This window comes from Polypterus senegalus, chromosome 1 (assembly GCF_016835505.1).
Source record: "Polypterus senegalus isolate Bchr_013 chromosome 1, ASM1683550v1, whole genome shotgun sequence".
Classification (NCBI taxonomy): Eukaryota; Metazoa; Chordata; class Cladistia; order Polypteriformes; family Polypteridae; genus Polypterus; species Polypterus senegalus.
In genome coordinates this window covers 70525550-70548604 of record NC_053154.1, presented here as the reverse complement: position 1 = coordinate 70548604, position 23055 = coordinate 70525550, and the positions used below count along the sequence as shown (strand labels likewise).

Genomic DNA, 23055 nt, shown 5'->3' with positions numbered 1-23055 from the left:
ACACAAGGCTGTGTCCCAATCATATCCCAGTGGCATGTGTGGCACCGACACTATAAGAATATCGTTTCCTGTATAGTACATGTCGTGTTGCAGTGTGGCCTTTGCTGCTGCAGTGCCGAGCCACTGGCCATGTGCTTATGGTACGTAGCACTTGGCCTTCATCCAGTCTCTATTAATTCACTTCTTCCTGTTGATGCCATGCTGCCATGACAGATGTGTTTGTAAATGTCCTTATCTGTTTATAAACACTTATTAAGCGTTGCAGTGTGTTTATGTGCCGCCCCATTCACAGACTCAAATGACTTTTCCAACCATAATTAGGTCTCCATTGCTTTCTATTGGCGCCGTTTCCTGAGTGCCTATCTTTTAGTATGAGTGTTCTGTCCCAGGGGCCCACTGACAGCTAGAACAGATTATTTCCCCCCATTTTCTTGGTGGGAGGGTGAAACTTTTTTTAATTTGTTCTTTTTGAAATCCCTGCAGATTTTCCTCTGCCCATGTTGTAGATATTTAGCACTCACCAGGTGCCTGTGCATTTTTAAATATATCAAGACCAACGATCATCCTAATTTATTTTTTTCTCTATTACATTTTGACATACTTGAGTGAGTCTTGCTAATCTCAGTTCACAGCTGCACCATGTAAGGATTAGTGAACCAGGTGACTAAGTATCTGAACCAGTGGTCCGCTGATGCCTTCCCGTTGTCTTCAGATGGTCTAATGTATGTAAAGGATGTTCACTGCTTATTTTCTTTGGTCATTTTCTGAACTTGGGTCACAAAAAGTGTTTGTCAAGACAATATAGGATGTAATGCAAAAACCATTAATATACTGGATGCCAGTTCATTAGAAGGTACATTCTCTTACAAAGGATTCAGAAAGTTTTCTAAGCCCCTTTAGCCTTGTGCTAAAATCGTTTAAATACATTTTTTCCACCATATCAAGTGTCACTCATTACCCAAGAATAACAAAGAAAAAACAGGATTTTAGAATTTTATGCAAATTTCATAAAATAAAAAACTGAAATATCACACTGGCAGAAGTTTTTAGACCCTTAGCTTAGGCCTAGTTGAAGCTCCTCTTGCAGTGATTTCAGCCTGGAATCTTCTTGGATATGACGCAACAAGCTTCATATACCTGGATTTGTGGATTTTCTGCATTTTTCCCTGCAGGCCCTCTCAAGCTTTGTTGGGTTGGATGGAGCTAATATCAGGTCTCTCCAGGGATGTTCATTTGGCTTCAAGTCTGGGCACTGGCTGAGCAACTCAAAGGCATTTCCCAGATTGTCCCTTAGCCACTACTGTGCAGTCTTTTCTTTGTGCTAAGGGTTATGTTGGAAGGTCAACCTTTGTCCCAGTCTGAGTTCCAGTCCATTCTGAATTTTCATTAAGGATATCACTATAGTTTGCCTTTTTCATCTTTCTCTCAAACCTATCTAGCTTCCTCTACAGCATGATACTCCCACCACCTTGTTTTATTGTTGGAATGGGATTGCATAGATGATGAGCAGTGCCTGTTTTCTTCCTGCTATGATGATATTTTAGTTTAATCAGACCAGATAATCTTTTCTTCTAGGTGATTGTGTGTAAAATCCAAGTGAGCTTCCATGTGTCTTTTACTAAGGCGAGGCTTCTGTCTGTCCACTCAGTTGTAAAGTCTAGATCAGTGGAGTGTTGCTCATTGTCTCTCAGCAAGTTTCTCCCCTCTCCACAGAGGTTCTCTGGAGCTCAGTTAGAGTGACAGTTGGGTTCTTGGTCATCTGTCTTACCAAGGTCTTTTACCTCTGATAGATCAGTTTGGTTTGGATGGCCAGCTCTAGAAAGAGTCTTGGAAATTTCAAACTTCTTCCATTTAAGTATTATGAAGGCAACTGGACTCTTGGGAACCTTTCAGTCTTTTTTTTTTTTTTTTGTAGCCTTTCCCAGATCTGTGCCTCGACAACAATCCTGCCTCTACACTGCAGGATATTCCCTCAATGTCATGGCTTGGTTTTTGGACTGATACACATTGTCAACTGCAGGACCTTCTATAGACAGGTGTGTGCCTTTCTTGATTGTGTCCACTCAGTTAAAATGACCGTAGGTGGACTCCAAATATTGCGCATAAACATCTAAATGGTGATCAATAAAATGAGGTGCACCTATTTCAAATACCATAGTGAAGGGTCTGATTATTTGTATCAATGTGATCTTTCAGTTTTTTATTTTTAACAAATTAGCAGAAATTTCTGAAATTCTCTTTTTGCTTTTTCATAATTTGATTATTGAAGGTTGTTTAATGAGGGAAGAATGAATGTAAACGGTTTTAGCACAAGGCTGCAACATGGCAACATGTGGAAAAAAGTGAAGAGGTCTGAATGCTTTCTGAATACACTGTATCCTGAAATAATTGCATCATTTATAAGGATAGTGTTTAACTAGGAGAAAACTTGCCAGAACAAACAGACAGACATGTCAGACAGAGAAGGCAACCCAGACAATAATCAGATCTCTTCATTTCACAAAGCATTTTTAAGAAACAGCACTGAATAACAATACTTCACCATACACCACCATGCCACACGTTGATCAATACTGTTTTCACTAAAAGGTTTATTTTACTCAGGCCACAGTGCCCTTGAATAAAAGACATAAGCCTTGAAACTGTTTGAAATGCAAGTTACATACAGTATTCCATCAATTTTCTACCCCACTTAAGCATGTGAGTCCATGTGGCACATCAGTTATGGAACAGGGATGAAATGTACTTTGGGTAGGCTGATTTGCCCATTCAATTAATAAAATGAAGTTATGCATTTTGGCACATTCTTGTTTATCAGGCTGATAGAGAGTGGCGACGTTACCTATTGGTCGAACATGCAATTAAGAATTTCACTGTTTCATAGGACAATGTGACAAATATCACTTTACTGCTGCACACTGTTAATGTTTTGTGACTGTGTACAATAAAAGGAAGCATGTAAAATAAAAGATTTGTTTTGTTAGATTTGAAATTCCACACATCAGAGTTTCAGTGTGCCCTTTCAGCAGTCAGGACTCTACTTTCCCCTTTTGTATTCTTTAATGAGTAGCCTTTGTTAGAAGTCCTCAAATCCCATACACTTATCACTGTTTATAAGGTATTGTACTTTATAATCTCTCCTTACCTTCCATTCTACATCTATAACCTCAGATAATTACTGTACATAGAGTAAAAGGACAAGCAGGAGTTAATTTACAACTTAAATAATGTATTATTGATAATATTTATGAAATAATAACAATAAACAAAGCACATTTGAATATTCACAACCATACAACCTGATAAACACTGATTTGTAGTTTCAGATGGCACACAGACTTGAGGTTGCTTGAAATGTCTCTAATTAAGTCATCATTTTATGGCTTTCTTCAGAACAAACCATATGCCTGTCTCAATATGGCTGCCGAGCTTCTTGTGCTTCTCAGTGTAGTCTTCTTTTCAGTTCATGGTGTGTGAGACACTCCTTCATCGTGATTGTACGAGAGAGATAGGGAGGGGTAAAGCAACCAAATTTATACATGCTTTGTCTAAATCCTCACACCAATAGGGCATCATGCTACAGAATGGCCTCTGATTCAGACCAATCCCAAACAGCCATACTTCAGACCAATGGGAGCACACAATACCTTTCACACCTGCCCCCAAAACCATTTGTTGAGCTGATGCTTGCCAGCTAGGTAGTTTGGCTTTTCTGTGGGGGTTGATTGAGAGAGTTCTACTGGGAGTCACTTGCCAAACTGGTTTTAGGCACTTCCACCTACTGTGTCATAAAATTCCTCACTCAGTCCTAAAGAGTGTGGGGAGGGGTTCTTAAACATCAAACCATTGCTTTTCTTATCAATGATATAACATTAATTTTACATTCTTCTTTCAGCTGCTCCCATTAGGGTTCACCGACAAAAGCGCGATAGACATATGCGCCCCGACAAAACCGCGACAGACAAATGTGCGCCGACAAACCCGCTAACTGGTTTTCAACAAATGCGCGCCGACAAAATCGGCACAACAAAATCACGAGAGAGGCCAAGAGAGTGGGACGCCCTTACTGCAATTCTTCCTACATATGCAGGGTGTGATCTTAAGGACTTAAGGACGTAACATTCTGTTTGCGTTCTTAATGGCTTCTGAAAACTGTCTGGCAGTTGATAGTGTCAAGTCCACTACGACTCCTAAATCTTTCTCATAAGGTGTACTCTCAAATTTTCAGACCTCCCATTGTGCCTTCAAACATAACATTTTTACTTCCAATATGTAATACTTTACATTTACTGACATTAAATTTTACCTGCCACAAATCTGAAAAATTCTGTATGCAGTCCAAGTCTATATTAAAATTAAATGACAGATTCTAGATTATGTTCCAATCCACCTGTCTTGGTATTTTCTGCAAACTTAACCATCTTATTACTTCTATTACTATCCAAATCATTTATATGTATTAATAATAATAATAATAATAATAATAATACATTTTATTTGAAAGCGCCTTTCAGAACACTCAAGGACACTGTACACAGTAAAAATAATAATAAAAATAAGAAAATAAAAAGCAGGCAAAAGAGCAAGTAATTTACAAGATCATAAAATATAAAACATAAAACAGTTCCAAGATAGGAAAATGGAGAAAGTTATGTGGGATAAGCTATTTTGAATAGGTGAGTTTTTAGTCTAGACTTAAAAAGAGAGAAAGAGGTGATGTTTCTTATTTCAGGAGGTAGGGAATTCCAAAGTCGAGGAGCAGAGCAACTGAAAGCCCTGCTCCCCATAGTGGCAAGACGGGGGACAGGGACAGAGAGAGAAAGAGAAGAGGAGGATCTGAGACACCAAGATGGGATGATGATCTGTACCAAATCAGAGGGATATGGAGGAGAGAGATGATGAATAGCCTTAAATGTATACAGAAGTATTTTAAAATTAATGCGATATTTGACCGGAAGCCAATGGAGCTGCTGGAGAACAGGGGTGATGTGGTGAATGGAAGGGGTCCTGGTGATAATACGGGCAGCAGAGTTCTGAACACGTTGAAGCTTATGAATTGATTTTTGAGAAAGACCAAAAAGAAGTGAATTACAATAATCAAGCCGAGAAGTAACAAGGCTGTGAACAAGAATGGCAGTGAGTGGCCTGTGGAGTAAGAAAGGAACAGAGACGATTGATGTTACGCAACTGGAAATAAGAAGACCGAGTGACATTATTGACGTGTGAATTAAAAGACAGAGTACTGTCAAGGATGACACCCAAACTTTTCACACATGGGGAAACAGAAACCGGCAAGTTATTGATAGCAATAGAAAAATTATTATTTCTGGATAATGTTAATTTAGAGCCTACCAGGAGAAGCTCTGATTTATTGCTGTTGAGTTTCAGAAAGTTAAAAGAGAACCATGTATTTAGTTCAACTAAACAGAGAGTGAGGGAGGATGGGGAGAGCAGAATCAGGTTTGGTGGACAGATAAAGCTGGGTGTCATCAGCATAACAGTGAAACTGAATATTATATTTACGAAAAATATATCCAAGCGGGAGAAGGTAGATAATGAAAAGAAGGGGGCCCAGGACAGATCCCTGGGGGACACCAGTGACCAGAGGAAAGGACTGAGAAGTGAATGATTTCAATCGAATAAACTGAGTACAATCAGACAAGTATGATTTGAACCAGGCTAGAGGAGTATGAGAGAGACCGATTGAGACTAACCTACTAAGTAGAATGGGGTGAGAAATAGTGTCAAAAGCTGCACTCAGATCCAAAAGAATAAGAATGGAAAGTAAACCGAGTCAGCTGCCATAAGGAGATCATTGGTTATTTTTATAAGTGCTGTTTCAGTGCTATGAAAGGGGCGAAAGCCAGACTGGAACCGTTCATACAGATTATTATTAGTTAAATATGAGTGGATCTGTGCAGCAACTATCTTTTCGAGAATTTTTGAAATGAATGGTAAATTGGAGATAGGACGAAAATTATCAAAATTATTGGGATCTAAACCCGTTTTTTTCAATATTGGGGTGATGGCAGCAACTTTGAAAGAAGTAGGAACAGTTCCAGTGGTAAGTGAAGAATAAATGATAGCAGATATGAGGGGAAGCAAGGAGGGTAAACAAGCTTTAACCAGAACTGTAGGAATGGGGTCGAGCTGACAAGTAGAAGGTTTTGACTTACAAATGAGATCTGAGATATCAGTGACAGAGGGAAGTTGGAAAGTAGAAAAACAGTGTGATGGGAGTGGGATTACAAAGGGAGAACTACAAGAGACATCAGAGGCCAGATCTTGGTGTATTTTGTGAATTTTCTCAATGAAGAATAACATTAGAGAATCACAAAAGGAAGATGAGTAGAGGTGGGCAGGTAAAAAATCTGGTGACCTGAAAGAAGAATTGAACAGTGAAAACAGTAACTTGGGAGAATCCTCATTTAAACGAATAATGGTAGAGTAATATGCAGATTTAGTTTGGTTAATACACTCCTTATAATACAAAGCATGATTATTAAACATTTCCTTATGGATATAAAATGGCAGCATCAGTAGCACTGACTCTGTAGTATACCACTCTTAATGTCAGCCAATTCTGATAGGGTTTGAGCCAATTTTACACCAGATTTTACAATTAATGTGTGGCGAGTATACTGGCACAGAAATGGCTACTGTTATCTCATCCAGGTGGATGTTACACATAAGTGCCAGTTGAAGTGGCTCCCCACTCAATAAAACACTTTGAGTAGTGAGAACATAAATGTATCGAATTATATAAATGTAATGAATTATTATTATTATTATTACCTACGGAGTACACCTTGAATTCACACTTTGTTTACTTTGATGCCCAATCTGTCATGTAGCATGTATCAAATTCTTTCTGTGTGGAGTTTGTACTTTGTAACTCATCTGTGTGGATTTTATCCATGACGCTAAATTTTGCCTTGTGACGCGTAAGTCCCTGTCTTGCACCCCAAAACACAAGGCTGAGTCTCAGTACTTTAGCAAAACCAACTTTATTCAGCTTGAAACAGGAACAGCAAAGTTATTTTTTGTAGCAGGATCTACCACTCTCCTATACACAGACACAGCAGTCAGGCATGGTCGTGGCCAGGTTAGTGGCCAAGTAATATTGTTCCTTGCATCACCCATTGACAACACCTGCTTATAGCGCAACTGCGACTGGCTCGGATCTGCTTTAATGACGAGCCGCTGCAGCACAGTGAGCCTGTGGTAGCCCTGGCAATGGATAAACAGTCTTTTACAGACTCGGTGATCGTGTTTCAGGACCCTCTTTGGCATGTCATCCCTTTGGGGGAGTTTCAAAAGTGTTTAGAAACCTCACAGCCTATATCCCAAATACATGCTGGTTAGGGGTTAGATATGCTCCTTATGCATCTTATGGACCAAACAACTTCAGAAAAATCACAAAGTTGAAGATTGGACAATACAGCTAAGGTAGTAGTAAAAATAGTAATGTAACAACAGCAGTTACTATAACAGTTAAAATTTATAATTAGTGTTCTGGTGTTGCTTTTTGTGGTGTTAACAAGCCTTATTAAAATTGGCTGGCTGATATTTTTGGGTATGACAACATAGTGCCAATGTAAGCCACTGTGTGATAAAAATATCAAGTAGAAGCTATTTCTATACTGAAAAAAATTAAAGAACGTTAGAGACCGAAAGTTTCTCTTTTTATAGTTATCAGTTATTTTCTAACCTGCTTAACCCTGAACAGGGTTGCGGGGGGTGCTGGTGCCTATTCCAGCTAGCATAGGATGTAAGGCAGGAAGAAACCCTGGACACAGCAGCAGCCCATCACAAGGTGAACACACACATACACACTGCAACCACACACTAGGGCCAGCTCACCTAATTTGCCTGTCTTTGGACCGAGGGAGGAAACTGGAGCATGTGAAGAAAACCCATGCAGATACAGGGAGAACATGAAAACTCCACGCCTGGGACCTGGGACACGAGCCACAGTCTCCTTACTGTAAAGCAACAGTGTGTAAATAAAATCTACTTCTTCTTTTTCCCTTTTTCTGTCGCAAGCAGATCCCGAACTTCACTGAATGAGTGATAGGATATCATATAAATGAAATAAACACATCAGGCTGTCAGTCTAATTATATAAAGTCATATAATCTTTTTTATTATTTGTAGTAGCTCTAAAAATAATTTTTAAAAAATATTGTAATAATCACCTGCCAGCATATAAAAGGACATTTTCAATCAGGGTAACACACTAGCAGGAATATATGAGTCAGTGGAAAGCTTGCTAGGCATACAGAAATCCAACCCCTAGTGTAACATTTCTGGATGAGTTTTTCTTTTTTCATATTGTGCACCAGTAGGTCAGTTTCTTGTAATGAATCTCATTGTTAACAAGGAATAAAGCACCAGTTTCATTCTTCCCATGTTGTCCGTAAGACTCAGCGACCTGGAAAAACTCCACTGCGTGTACAATCAACATTGTCTTGTCCCACAACAACAGAGGAAGAATAATAAGAAGTCAACCTCCAGGCAGCTCAGCTGCTATTCCAACCTTTTTCAGCAATAAATTGTAACTAAAAAGAGCTTTACTGAAGGATTTTGCTGCCCGAAGAAGTAGATTTTTAGAAATTATTGACTAATATTCTTTGGCAGAAACATACAGAAAATCGTTTTTATTAATATAATATTTTGTTTTCATTTTATGTAGTGTTCGCATTTACCATCCATTTATTTTCATCTTTACTTAAGATAAAGTGGCATTTTTGGATAGGAAATAATACTTTAACAAGGTATTCAATAGACCAGTATGTTCTGTTTTAAAATGTGAAATGAGGACATGTCTTTACCCACCCAGGTGAATGAAAACCATAAGAGGACAAAGAGTATAGCTTATACTCTGCTTTATGAGCTCTGTGGTTTCTAGAAAAAAGACGGCACGCCTGCCTAAAGTGCCTGGGCCCTGCTTCTCTTTCACCTTTGCTGTCTTGTGCCAGTGACATTCCTGTCCTTGTCTTTTGACTTCAATTTGAGCCTACATTTGTGGAGGACTTCAAGCTTTTATTTAGTGTCAGACATTAGGAAGGTGTTGGGGTTGTCAATTTCACCAGCACATCGGGAATATTCTGTTGTGTGTATAAAATGTATCTGGTGTTGTATCATTCATAGAATGTAAAATGCCAACTGTATTATAGTCTGCACTTTGAATGTCAAGTGTCTAGTGACCACCTATCTTGGTATCATCAGCAAATTTAACCAGCTTGTTACTTATATTCCTATTCAAATCATTTATTTATATTAAAAATAACAGCAGCCCTAGCACTAATCCCTGTAGAACACAGCTCTTAACATCAGCCAATTCTGACAGGGTTCCTCACACCAAACCCCTCTGCTTCCTGTGTTTGGACCAATTTTGCACCTAATTTTGCAGCTACAGTGTGGTGTGCGCACTGGTACAAAAATGGTGCTGTTGTATCATCCAGGCGGATGCTACACATTAGTGCTGGTTGAAGTGGCTTCACACTCAATGAAGCACTTTGAGTAGGAATATAAATGTAATGAATTATATAAATATAATAAATTATTATAATTATTATTATTGCTACGCACTATACCTTGAACTCGCGCCTTTTTTAGTTTAATGCTCAATCTGTCATGTGGCACTTACCAAATGCGTTCTGTGTGGAGTTTGTACTTTCTCTCTTATCTATGTAGATTTTATCCATGATTCCGAATTTTGCGTACATCCCCAAGACATGTTGGTTAATTGGTCCAAACAACTGATTGTTTTTTATGTCTTTATTTATAACAGGTCACTGAAGTATTGAAGGCCATCATGGATTTCTGAGCAAAGAATGCCTCACAGCCTTGCTCCCATCATGGGGACTCCAGAGATGACTGGTTGGCACCGTCCCACTGTCGTTCTGGCTTTGTGCTGCACCATGCTGCTGGTTTCCGGAACTCCCTTTCCTAAGGATCTGGAACCAATCAATACAGTCGGTGGCCAGGGTGAGTTTAGAGTGAAAAACTGCCATCAGTTAAATTCTTTAAACTAAAGTTGAATTTAGAAAGCATGGCACTTGTAATGACTTCGTTCAGCATGGTTTTTAAGCTAAGTACTTGCCTGCTCTCCACATACGGTCAGTAAAGAAGCTTGAGTGATGTTGTTCAAATTTTGCAGTATAATTTTGAAAACTATAGAAATAGCAGAGTGCTTGAAATGTACCATGTATTTTTTTTACATCAGGGGACTTAGAGTGTAAATGCTAGGGCTTTCTAAAGGTTTACTGAAAGTGGATTTCTGCTTTATGTGCAAAGTAAGAGAAATATCCTCTGTCTTTATCATTCTCGGCAGCTTTTTACTGGAATTCCATTTGTGTCTCATGGCATTACTCTTAGTAGGCAGGCAAACAACAAGGTTTGGTGCTGCAATGTCTTCTCTTCTGACTTTACATTTATTTTCTGTGTACTTCTATTTCCTCTTAAGGCTTATTTTATTTAGTATAGGCACACATCTTTTAGTTATTTACCACATTTTAAAACCAGGATTCAAAATAGATATTAGAAATAATCTAGTGGAAGACTGCCCAAAATTGTCACAGCCCTACAATCACACAAAAGCTTGACATTCAGGAAACAGCTACAGCAACCTGGTGTGTTGCTGTGACAGGGAGATAGTCCCAGAACAGCACATGATATCAAGTTCTAACATGAAGAAAAACATTTTAGTATAGAGCTGCAAGGATTTACTTTGCTCGGAAGTAAGTACCTGCCTCAATGGAACTAGCTGCTATTGAGCAAGATAAAATACACCACAATATTTAAAAAGGATAAAAATGACAAAGAAATATCATTTATACTTGCGTTTAAGTTCTCCCGCGGGTAAGTCTGGGCTTGATTTTACTGTATAATTTCCGGTATGTCGGTCGTATAAGTCAAATGCGAAAAACTCACGCTGTTGGTTCAAGAGATTATGATATGCTAATACCCAACTGAGAAAGTAACCACAGAGCACTCTGCCTTTTATTTCTATGCATTGTGCCTATGTGATCACACTGTAATACCCAAACTATTCCAAAGTGACATTTGCACTGTTTTATTGGAAGAAGCAAGATGATGTAAAAAATAAATAAATAATGAAGTGTCTCATTTTTGAACAGGCGTATAAGTCCAGGTCTGATTTTATGATCAATATTTTGGGTTTCAAGACCCAGCTTATACTCAAGTATATACAGTAATCAAAGAAACAGTAGCTCCCAAAAATAACTCATTCTTAAAAACCAATGAGGAAAATAATCAATAAGATCTATAATAGGAAACAAAATTAACTAGGTGAGTGTCTTGCTGTCTACTACAGTTCAGAAAACCTGATGGATTTCCTAAACTACAGAGCATCTTTTTGTACAGAAAAATGTTCAGCACTCACATTTGCCACATACTCATTAAGACCCTGAGCACCTTTGTCCTATGTGTGTACAACAACAAGAATTTGTGAGGTCGTATCATAACAATACAAATATCTCACAGCCTCAGAAGACATTGCACTGTGGGTAAGGAATAAAACAGTAAAAATAAAATACAATACAAATATTTGAAAATGGCATGGCAATGTGCTCAACCTGATGTTGAATCTGAGCCTTAGATTTTACCTTTTCTATTGCACCCATCCTCCTTTCAAGGATCCTTGCCTATTCACTACCAATGTTAACTGCCTACTTTATCCAGTATCTTGTTAAGAAGCTCTTTCTCTCTGGGTTGGTTGACTTTGCTGGCCTATTCTCCAAACTTGGCTCTTCTGTTCAATAAATCCAGTCTCTTGCTCACTAAACCAGTTTCTCAGTATATTCTTATTTGAAGTTGCTGTGTTTCACATTTATCTGTCGCTTCTATAGACGAAAGTGCTGACAAAAAAGATTTGGTTAGTTGTTAGATGTGAAACGGATTTCCTTCCATCAGAATAGCTCCCTGTCTAGAGATCTTTGAGTTCAATTTGAAGACCTTCCTCTTCACTAGACATCTTGTGACTATATAAGCTTTCCAATACTCTGCTTTGCTTAAAGAAAGTGGCGTTAGAAGCCTGCCCTCAATGTTCTGCTCCCTTGTTTATCAGTTGCTACTTTTCCACTATAATGTTCTAATATCACATTTTTCATGTCCCATCAGACAAATTTTGATTCTGAGGGGCAGACCTCAAAAGAGGTTTTTTATTTAATTGAAAAACAAAAGGACGAATGTGGATGTAAGCAAGAGCCATATAGCAAAAGTCATTTAATTATTCACTAAAATTTTAAGGACAAAACTAAAAGTGTAGTCAAGGATATACTAAAATTCAAAATTAGAATAATTTTTTAAGTTGTTCAAGCACTACTCTTTCCATACTTGTTTGGAGTTCAAAAACTATTTAATGCAAGCTACCATTTTATATAACTTGGCATTTTTGATGTCAAAGGTCACTTGGCACATGCATTGCATGCCTACCAGCCACATAGCATCATAGATACATAGCATTGGAGAATTAATATTAATAACCTTTAGACATCATGAACTCATCAGCTCACAAGGTCTTTCAATTTGTCTAAAATAAGCAAGCATTGTTTTAAGAGATGCAGCAAGTATTCAAACTATCCTTGAAAGGAAGCCATAAGATTACCAGTATAACAAAGGCACTTTATACTGAATTTTGTGTATCTGTTTTAAGGTATAAAGACACTTCTGTCGGAAGCAGTCTCTGACCTTGAGTCTCAACAACAAGCATATACTCCATTATTCATGTTTAGTTCATCCTCTTTTAATTTTTTAACTAAAATGTTTTTACCTATAATTTGCATGTGATTAGATATACTCAAAAGATGCTCTTGTACAGTATATTTATATCTACAGTATAAATGCTTTGTCTGAACAAAGAATTGATACCATTATCTGTGCTTACAGAGCAAGGAAACACAACTTGCTTGATGTGATCCAGAGGTGTCTTTGTGAAATAAATTTCCTGTATCCTTGCTGGAGACTAGAAAAGGCTAGAAAGTTTTTCTAATCTATTGACTGGGTAAATCAAGGATTTTCCCCTATCAATTGATGGCACTTTATTTGTCCTCAGGGTGAAATTTGTCTTTTTACAGAAGCTCAATAAATAAATACATGGCAGCATACATGTAGACAAATATTGTTGGCATTGGAATGACAATATTATTACAACATTGGAACAACACTATAAATATATACTGTATCACTGTATACCTGCTAGCCACCTAGCCTTGGTGTTAACCTCTGTTTTTAACTTTCTTTAGAAATGCACATGTTGTTTGCAAACTTGGCAGTGCTTTGACTGCCAAATGTATTGTATGTCATCAAACTTTTGTGGTGAATGTAACCTTGAATTTTTTTTAATTACTTTGGAGGAAGATTTCTACTGAATAGTACTAATGATCATAATAATAATAACTTCTTGACAAGGTCTCCAAAAATTTCTTAATGAACTGCCAGGTAAAGTGAATGCTGCCCAAATGCAGAAGATCGCCCTCCTTTGAACTTGGTGGATTCCCAGTAAAAAGCAATCAGCACAAACTGAGGAAAAAAACATTGTAATATTGTAATTGTAATTGTAGAAATTGTAATAATAGTAATTATAATGATAGCAGAAACAATAATATTCCAACTGGAATTAGCAGACTTTTAAAATAATCATTTGGTTGCTCATTGATAAGGATTGTCTAAAGGGTCTTCTACCGACGTGATACTGTTGAAATGGTGGACTGAGGTTAAAAATCATGAGATTTTATGGTAACAGTTAAATTTATAAAGGAGAGTAAGTATATTTCACAGTAACAACTCAACGAAGTTCTGGTAGTTCATATATACAGTATTTGCACTAAACAAAGCAGATTTTTATAGCAACAGTTACATAATAGGTAACACTTTCCCTTAGCCAGACATCCAAAGTGCTGGTAAATGTCTCAACAACTGTCTCCAATAATCAAAGAAGAGTGAAGAGAAATGGAGATATATGCCACACACAAGAAGATGTGTCTGGAAGTTGCTTGAAATTAGAAGGGCAGCCACTTAGTGCTGGGTAATTGTAATGATTTAATCGATTAATTTGAATTTGTATTGTAAGGCAATTTGCTAATAAGAAAATCAGGATTTAAATAATTATGCACTAATTATGAAATATTTGCGATATTTATGCATAATAAAGTGCTAATATGTGTTCAAACAATATGTGAAGAATGGAGCAAATCACATGAACCATACACGGCCATGTGCACTCTGGCTCGCATTTCTTCTAGTCTCAAATGAAAATTCATGTCTGGTGCAGTGAGATTATGCTGATCCTGGCAAGTTTGTGCTGGTCTAGCAAGATGCGGAGTAAACATGGAGTCAAGTGGTGATGTTCTGGTAGCTGATGAGCTAATTCCAAAGAAAGGTAGTAATGTGAAATCTGTCATCGGATATTGGTTTGAATATGAGATGACTGATGTTGAACAGACCCATGTGAAATGCAAAGCTTGCAGGAACACCGTGGCCACTAAAAGTAGCAATACAGCCAAGTTTTTAACACTTTTGGCAGAAACTCCTAGTGGAGTGACAGGATCACAAAAAAAACAAAAGAATCGAAGCTTCTGTATGATGAAACACGAGACAGAGTAGTGGAGTAGCTGGAGAAAATGATATTTTACATCACTACAACGGATCCATGGAGTAGCCACACGCCCTACCTAAGTTTAACAAATTATTACATTGTCATTGCCTTCAGACAGTTTAGTTTTCCAAGATCATACAGATGAAATAATTGTAGAAGGCCTTAAGTATGCGCTGGCTGCTTGACATCTAGGAGAAGACTAAAATGGTTAATACTCAGTATACACTGTGCAGTTTTGGGCAAGTGACTACTCATATTGCAGGATTAAGTCTTCAGTTCTATATGTGCTTAAGCTGTACAAGCACGTTCAGTCCCAAACAGTGGCGGCTGGTGAAAAAACGTTTGGGCAGAGATGCAGTTTTTGGTGGGAGAAACTGAAGCAGAACTTATCTTTTATATAGTGCCTTTCACATCTATGTCTGGTCATTCCACATGCTCTCGTGGTCCTCATCATAGTGTCAATGCACATCTTAGCCTGTCGAGTACCAGACCCATAGGACACATCCAGGCTAAAATGTATTACTGTATACCCTTTCCACCAAGCTGCCCAACCTTATTCCAGCTTTCCCATTTCTACTGTGCTCCAAAACTTTAGTCCATGACATCCACCGTCCCCTTATTATTATTAACTTTCCCTATAAGTGTGGAAAGAAACAGGTGTGCCTGCTACCCAAATTTTATACTACACCTGTCCAGTCCTATTTCAGCTTACCCAGTTCTCCATTCTATCAAAAACCACACTATAATGTCTGCACCTCCACCTCTATAATGTTGCAGTAATGTGCACTTCCATCTATCCTATAACACATGCATAGCATAAGTCCAATGCAAATCTTATTCTGCCTCTGCTAATGGAGTACCCAGTCCTTGGTCATTTCCACTGTATTCCATAAATCCACGTCATTCAATCACTAGTCCTCTGATATTTCTAAAGTCTTGTATCCCACTTTATCATTTACCACACCCACAGAGTCATTCCCATGCTAATTTTGATATACACTTACTGCCACTCTGCCCAGTCCTATGTAAGTTGGCCAGGATTACCTTACCATTTTAAAATTCAAATTTTAAGATCCACAGACCCCTACATCTTAAATCATAACTCATCCCAACCTGTCTTGTACTAGACCCTCGGGACAAGACTTACTGTACCTAAATATTATTTTGCTATTATGATCAGGATACCTATATTTCCTTGCACATAAAATTTGCCCTCCTTTCCATCAGTCCTGAAAATATCTCAATTTCATTTTGCTTAAATTGAGTTATTTTACTTAGCCTGCCAAAAAAAATTTAGCCTCATGCTATTGTCTACATCAGTGTTTCCCGACCTTTTTTCTTTTGTACCACACTTTTTCTAACCAGAAACATCCCAAGTCACACCATTATCTTACTGTGGTCTAGATAACTATGGCTTACTTTCATGCCACTTGTATTTTTAAGAAAGATGTTTTAGGTCTCGTTCTCCAATCATTGTTCATAACGTTTTCGACACTTTCAAACAGCAAACCTGGAAAAAAAAAAAAGGCATTGTTTACACCACATCTAATTAGACAACTCTGTTTGTCATAACCAGAGCTGGAAAACCCCATGCGTAAGCTCATTCTCAAATTCTTAAGTCAGATCGGTCCAGTCCTAGCTCCTTTATCATCTTTTTTCCTTCGAGTGAACGATTTATAAAGAAGACGTTTCATTAAAGAAATAACTGAATTTTCTTTCATTTCTGAAGTTCCACTTGAAGTCACTATCAAAGTCGCACTCACTCACCCTTAGTTACGTTTCTCAAAAGTGCAACAAAGAAAGGAGCTGCATTCCTTACTCTTGCCATACTGTACTGTGAAAGTACAAAGAAAAGAAAATGTTGTAATTGGACACGCAGATGGTTGAGACATGGACAAATATCATTGTTTTTCTCAAAGAAAATTAGAGTTATTTACCTACGAGTGTGTAAATTTGGCCATTATGTGTATTTTGTGTTCTTCCGAAGATGCTTTTGTCATTGGCCATTTAGCTGTAAGTATGTTGCTATACAATATTTAGATTTTTAAAATCATGAACATGACAACGGCAATACCCAACTTTTTACTGCAATCGATGCACAGTGAAATTTGATGGCAACATCAGAAAATTGGTTCATGAGACTGCTCACAATACAAAACAGAAATTCTTCCACTTGTACAACAGCCTAATTATAAGATGCAATTAGGCATTACTACCCCTGTCATTCTCTTTTATTGAAAACCTGGATGTTTTACAATTTTCCAGAGATTTGTCAGGTGATTCACAATTAGGGCAATAGTCATGCTACAAACAGCTTTCTTCCCACACACTTTCCTTTATTCTTGTAGTGGATTCACCACAACTGCCATATTGTAACGTGATAAATTGTTAGCACTCACTGTGACTCATTGGTTCAAACTGAAAAACTGCAATTTCAGAAATTCAGAGCAGACTTCAGTATAATACAATACAATTTATTTTTGTATAGCCCAAAATCACACAAGACGTGCTGCAATGGGCTTTAACAGACCCTGCCTCTTGACAGCACCCCCGCCTTGATTCTCTAAGACATGGGTGTCAAACTCCAAGCCTAGAGGGCCACAGTAGCTGTAGGTTTTCTGACCCTTTTCCTAATCAGTGACCAGTTTTCACTGTTAATTAATTCCTTTTCCCTTCATTTTAACAGCCCTGTTTTTAAGGATTCAGTCCTCTGAATTGATTTGTTTCTTCATGCAATGGCAACCAAACAGAAATGAGACCTGAAACGAGCCAACAGATGAGCAGCTAAACTGGGATTTCAAACTCCAACCAATTTATTAATGAGAAGCCTCTTGACAACTAAAGAAACCGAACAACTAATTTACAAATCCAGACATCATTATTATGAACATGGAGAGAAAGCTAATAAGCTTTTAGCGCAACAAATCCACAAGCAAGATGTACGCAACGCAATCTCGGTAATTACTAACATGAACGGAGATAAAATCATCGAACACAAAAATATAATGTACACTTTTAGAGACTACTATAAATCCCTATATACTACTGAGTTTAAAGAAGACAATATACAATCTAATGCATTTCTGGATAAATTACAGATACCACAAATTGACGCTATTAGTGTGGAGGAGCTCGATAAACCTCTGTCATTATCAGAATTACTGGATGCTATAAAGTCACTCCAAGGTGGAAAAGCAGCAGGCCCTGACGGCTACCCTGCAGAGTTTTACAAAAAATTCTCCGCTCAGCTAGCTCCCCTCCTATTAGCAACATTTACAGAAGCCAGAGATAACCAATCTCTTCCACAAACCTTTCGCCAAGCACTAATCACTGTCTTCCCAAAACAAAATAAGGACTTATTACAATGTGCATCATACAGACCAATTTCACTTCTGAATAACGACGTTAAAATACTCTCTAAAATCATAGCTAGAAGGATGGAGAAAGTGCTCCCTCAGTAATATCACAAGACCAAACTGGATTTATTAGGGGACGACACTTATCTTCAAATCTTCGACGCCTGTTTAATGTAATATACTCACCAACTAAATCAAACACCCCAGAAATATTATTATCATTGGATGCAGAAAAGCATTCGACATGATTGAATGGAAATACCTTTTACTATTTTGGAGAAGTTTGGGTTTGGCCCAACATTTGTGCATGGATTAAATTACTGTATACTAACCCAGAAGCTTCAGTTTGCATCAATAACATTTGCTCAGACTACTTTAAACTAGAACGTGGCACAAGACAAGGATGCCCTTTGTCACCACTGCTGTTTGCAATTGCCATTGAACCACTGGCAATACATTGTCGAAATACTGATCAGATAAAGGGGATTAGCAGAGAAGGACTGGAACAGAAAATCTCATTATATGCAGATGACATGGTACTGTATATATCGGACCCAGAAAATTCTGTGCCTGCAGTCTTAGCAGCACTCACAGAATTTCAAAAGCTCTCTGGTCTCAGAATTAATCTGAATAAAAGTGTACTCTTTCCGTGAATTCAAGCATATAATATTAGATTAGACACCCTTCCTTTTATCATTGCAGAACAGTTTAAATACCTCGGGGTAAACATCACAAGTAAACATAAAGCTCTTTATCAACAAAATTTCGTCGCCTGCATGGAAAAAATTAAACAAGACTTGCATAGATGGTCAACCCTTCATCTCACACTAGCTGGAAGAATTAACACTGTTAAGATGAATATTCTTCCTAAGCTCCTTTTTATTTCAAAACATACCAATATACATTAATAAATCGTTCTTTAAGCAATTAGATTCAACAATAACCTCATTTATTTGGAATTCTAAACATCCACGCATCAAAAGAGCGACCCTACAAAGACAAAAGGCAGAAGGCGGCATGGCTCTACCTAACTTCCAGTTTTATTACTGGGCGGCAAATATACAGTCGATAAGAACCTGGACACAAATAGAAGAACATACACAGGCATGGACCGCAATAGAAGTAAAATCCAATAAACACACGTTATCGGCAATACACTAATAACCCAATTGTGCTCCACTCACTTAGAATCTGGAACCAATGTAGAAAGCATTTTAAGACGGAGAAGCTTCTTTCTGTGGCACCCCTGCAAAAGAACCACCTCTTTCAACCCTCACAAACATATGCAGTTTTAAATATCTGGAAAAATTTGGAATTAACTTGCTTAGAGATCTTTATATAGACAACGCCTTTGCATCCTATGAACAATTACATTCCAAATTTAACATTCCAGCTACAAATTTCTTTCACTATCTTCAAATCAGGAACTTTGTTAAACAGAACCTTCCAGATTTTCCTCATCTTGCACCCTCATCCACGCTGGAAAAATTATTGCTCAATTTCAAGGAGTTAGACTCCATCTCTACAATATATAAAATCCTTTTACAATCCCTTCCTTTCAAAGATCCAAGAGGACACTGGGAAAATGATCTCTCAATTAATATATCAGAAAAGGAGTGGAAAGTAGCAATGCAGAGAATTCACTCAAGCTCCATATGCAAAGCATACAATTATACAACTCAAAATTATATATCGAGCACATCTGTCTCGACTAAAACTCTCCAAAATGTTTCCAGGACATGATCCAACCTGTGAACGCTGCAAATTAGCTCCAGCCTCACTAGGTCACATGTTCTGGGCCTGCACCAAATTAACATTATTCTGGACAAAAATTTTAATTACCTCTCAGACAGTCTTGGACTCACAATCCCTCCTAACCCATTAACAGCTGTGTTTGGGGTTCTTCCAGAGGGTCTTAAAGTGGAGAAAGACAAACAAATTGTGATTGCATTCACTACACTGTTGGCACGCAGACTTATTCTGATAAACTGGAAGAACCCAAACTCTCCTCTTTTAAGTCAGTGGGAAACTGATGTGTTATATTATTTAAAATTGGAAAAAATCAAATACTCAGTTAGAGGATCTGTGCAGACTTTTTTCAAAACATGGCAGGATCTAATCAGTAATATTTTGAAATGATTTTATAAAGCACAGAGAATTTGTTGATTTAGGTATTTTTAAAATCCTTAAATTTTACACCGTTTGGCTTGCTCTCTCTCTCAAGGGTGGGGATCGATCTGTTCTTAGCATAATTCTTTTTTTTTTGTAAAAACGTGATTGCTATGTATTGATTGTAATAAAATTAATAAATAAAAAAAAAAAAAAATGTATTAATGAGAAGCTGATTCTTGCTGTTAATTAAGCCTGTTATTTAATTCTGTGGCCTCTTGCTGCTTTCATTCTGCCATAGCAGATATTTCCAAAATTGTTGATTTTCTGTGTTTTGGTGACCTGAGCAATCAACCTTACTGAGACCATCACCTTTCTTTATTTTCATATATTGTGTGATGGGTACAGGTGAGCTGGTCATGTGGCGGCTCGTTTTGTGTCTCATTATTGTTTGGTTGCTAATTAAGGGTAAAGAAACAACTAAGGGCTTGAGTCAAGTTGATTAAAACTAAGGGAAAAGAAGTTAATTAGCAGCAAAAACTGGTAACTAATGAAGAAGATGGTTAGAATGAAAACCTGCAGCCACTGCAGCCCTCCAGACCTGGTGTTTGACACCCATGCTCTAAGAAGACAAGGAAAACCTCCCAAAAAAACCCTTGTAGGGAAAAAATAGAAGAAACATTAGAAAAGGCAGTTCAAAAAGAGAACTCGTTCCAGGTAGGTTTGGTTGTGCAGTGGGTGTCAAAAAGAAGGGGGTCAATACAATACAATCCACAGAACAGAACAAATCCTCAGTACAGTATAAAAATAAACATTTTACAAGTACAGAGCAGAATTTAACAGTAGCTGATATCACATATGATTTGGATTCAGTGTATAAAACAGCAGGGCAACAGGAGACATCAGGCCACAGTGTTAATGAAGCCACAGTGGTGAAGAGTCAGGCTCCAGGATATCACTCATGAAGGTTTCCAGAGGATCTAAAAGTAATCTTTCTGCAATGGGAAAAATGGAGGAAGTTTGAATCTGAAAAGATGTGATTTTAACAAGAAAACTCATGAATTCTAAAAAGAAAATTGTGGCAAGTGTGGAATAACCACAGCATAGTTTTCTGATGGAATAAAGTCAGTAATCTTTCCTATGTGAAAATTGGAAGTCAAGGGTATAATATCTCAAGATGTGAAAAAGTAAAAAAAAAATAGAAAATGGGGCAAGATGTTTACAGGGAGTCAGTTAAAAGCATGTCTAATGATTACTTGAGCAGTGGTGCAATTTACAGACAAAATCCAGCTTGTGCATAACACTTTAATATAACAGTGGCAAATTCATAAAAGCGGCTCCTTAACCTCCGTCACACTTCTGTGAATTTGCAAGCATTTAATACTGGATTCATGCGGGTCCTAATCCTCATCGTTTCTGCTCTGATTCTCCTGCTAAATGCTTATGTAAGGCTTTTAGTCATTTGCTAGGTAACAACTTTGCTTGCGATTCCATAAACAAAAATAAAAATGAAAGGCAAACTTGGATAATTGACAGACAACTCAAAAAGTCATGGCACACATACTGTTATAGGGAAAATCTGCAAAGTGTTGCCATTGGAAGGTGTTGCAGTACTCTTGAGGCTGTGCCGTATGATCAAGGTTTTAGAAAATTTTATAGACTTTTGCTTCAAAATATGCAAGGGTCTCCATTTCTTAATGTTATGAAAGCACATAAAATGCAGCCAGTGCTTTCTTAATTAGACAATGCAGACAGAGCACAGTCACCAGAGCTACAGTTCAAATTTATAATGTGAAGACACAGGGTTGTACTTTCTTCTAATCCACTAATCTGTCAGGGGTAATTTCCCTTACAACTGAAACAGAACAATTAAATGTTTGTAGGTTAGCGAGGGCTTGATGCTCTCAACAGCTGAACTGAGCACTCATTATCCCAGCAGTAGACATCTTCTTTTTTTCTCTCTTTCTATCTCTCCCTTTCTTTTGTCTGATCAAATTTTTTCATGTCATTAATGTTTTGTTTTTTTTTTCTTTCATCTCAAAGCATATTTCTTGTCTTCTTTCAACAGTCTCTTTTCTGCATCCTGTTTTCCAAGGCCTGAATCCAGACAATGATACTCTGCAGCTTGGCCTGGACTTCCAAAGGATGATCAGGATTCACCATATGCTGTACATTGCAGCCAGGTGAGAGGCCACTGATCTTACTATGATGTTACCTTCTCTTTCATTATTGGCAATGCCAAGTTTGATTTCATGAATAATGAGAGTTTGGAGGCAATTATAAAGAAAATAAATTTGTAATTTGTGTGTGTAGTGAAAATGCTCACCCAATGTGCTTTATTCAGGATGGGGCATAAAGATCTGCCCACATTTCAAGGGAGAACTGTGCAGGCTGTAGTGAGGTAGAGAGGTGGGGTAGGTCTCATTCGGTAGGTTAGGCTCTATCGTTTTCAGTACCCATCTTGAGTTGGACTGGTGAACATTGGGGCTTTGTTGTTCAAGCATAAAATGAGAACAACTGTTCTATGATAGTGACGCAGAGAGAGTTCCATACACGCTATGCGCTCAGTCGAAATGCATCTGTACCAGATCAGAAAACAATTTTGCTATGGATTTCTAACCTTCAGGCAACTGGGTCCACACTGAAAAGAAAATCACTTGGGAGACCTAGGACAGAACATGTGTGGTTTCAACAGGAACGGGGCCACAGCTCACACAGCACAACCTTCGCTCAGAGTGTTGAGGGAAATGTTCCCTGGGCATTTGATCTCTTTAAGGGGAGACATGGTGTGGCTGGCAAGGTCACCAGATTTAAGTCCATGTGACTTTGTTGTTTTGAGTGTACCTAAAGGAAAATGTTTTCAAACATCGTCCTCGATCTCTTGAGGATTTGAAGGAAAGGATCAAACAGGAAATCAAAGCCATTCTGCCTGAGATGGCCGGAGATTGATGGAGAACTTCCAGGAAT

General features: G+C 37.9%; 1 protein-coding gene across 8 annotated transcripts in view; it reads left to right on the top strand.

The window, feature by feature from the left end:
- Nucleotides 1-23055, top strand: part of sema6e (sema domain, transmembrane domain (TM), and cytoplasmic domain, (semaphorin) 6E) — a 384951-nt gene that overhangs the window by 261132 nt on the left and 100764 nt on the right. For all 8 annotated transcript variants that reach the window (XM_039750618.1, XM_039750627.1, XM_039750576.1 and 5 more), the window contains 2 exons: nucleotides 9797-9993; nucleotides 22157-22271. In XM_039750618.1, coding sequence (XP_039606552.1) covers nucleotides 9840-9993; nucleotides 22157-22271 — 269 coding nt within the window. In that variant the 5' untranslated portion in view covers nucleotides 9797-9839. The remainder of the gene's footprint in view (nucleotides 1-9796; nucleotides 9994-22156; nucleotides 22272-23055) is intronic.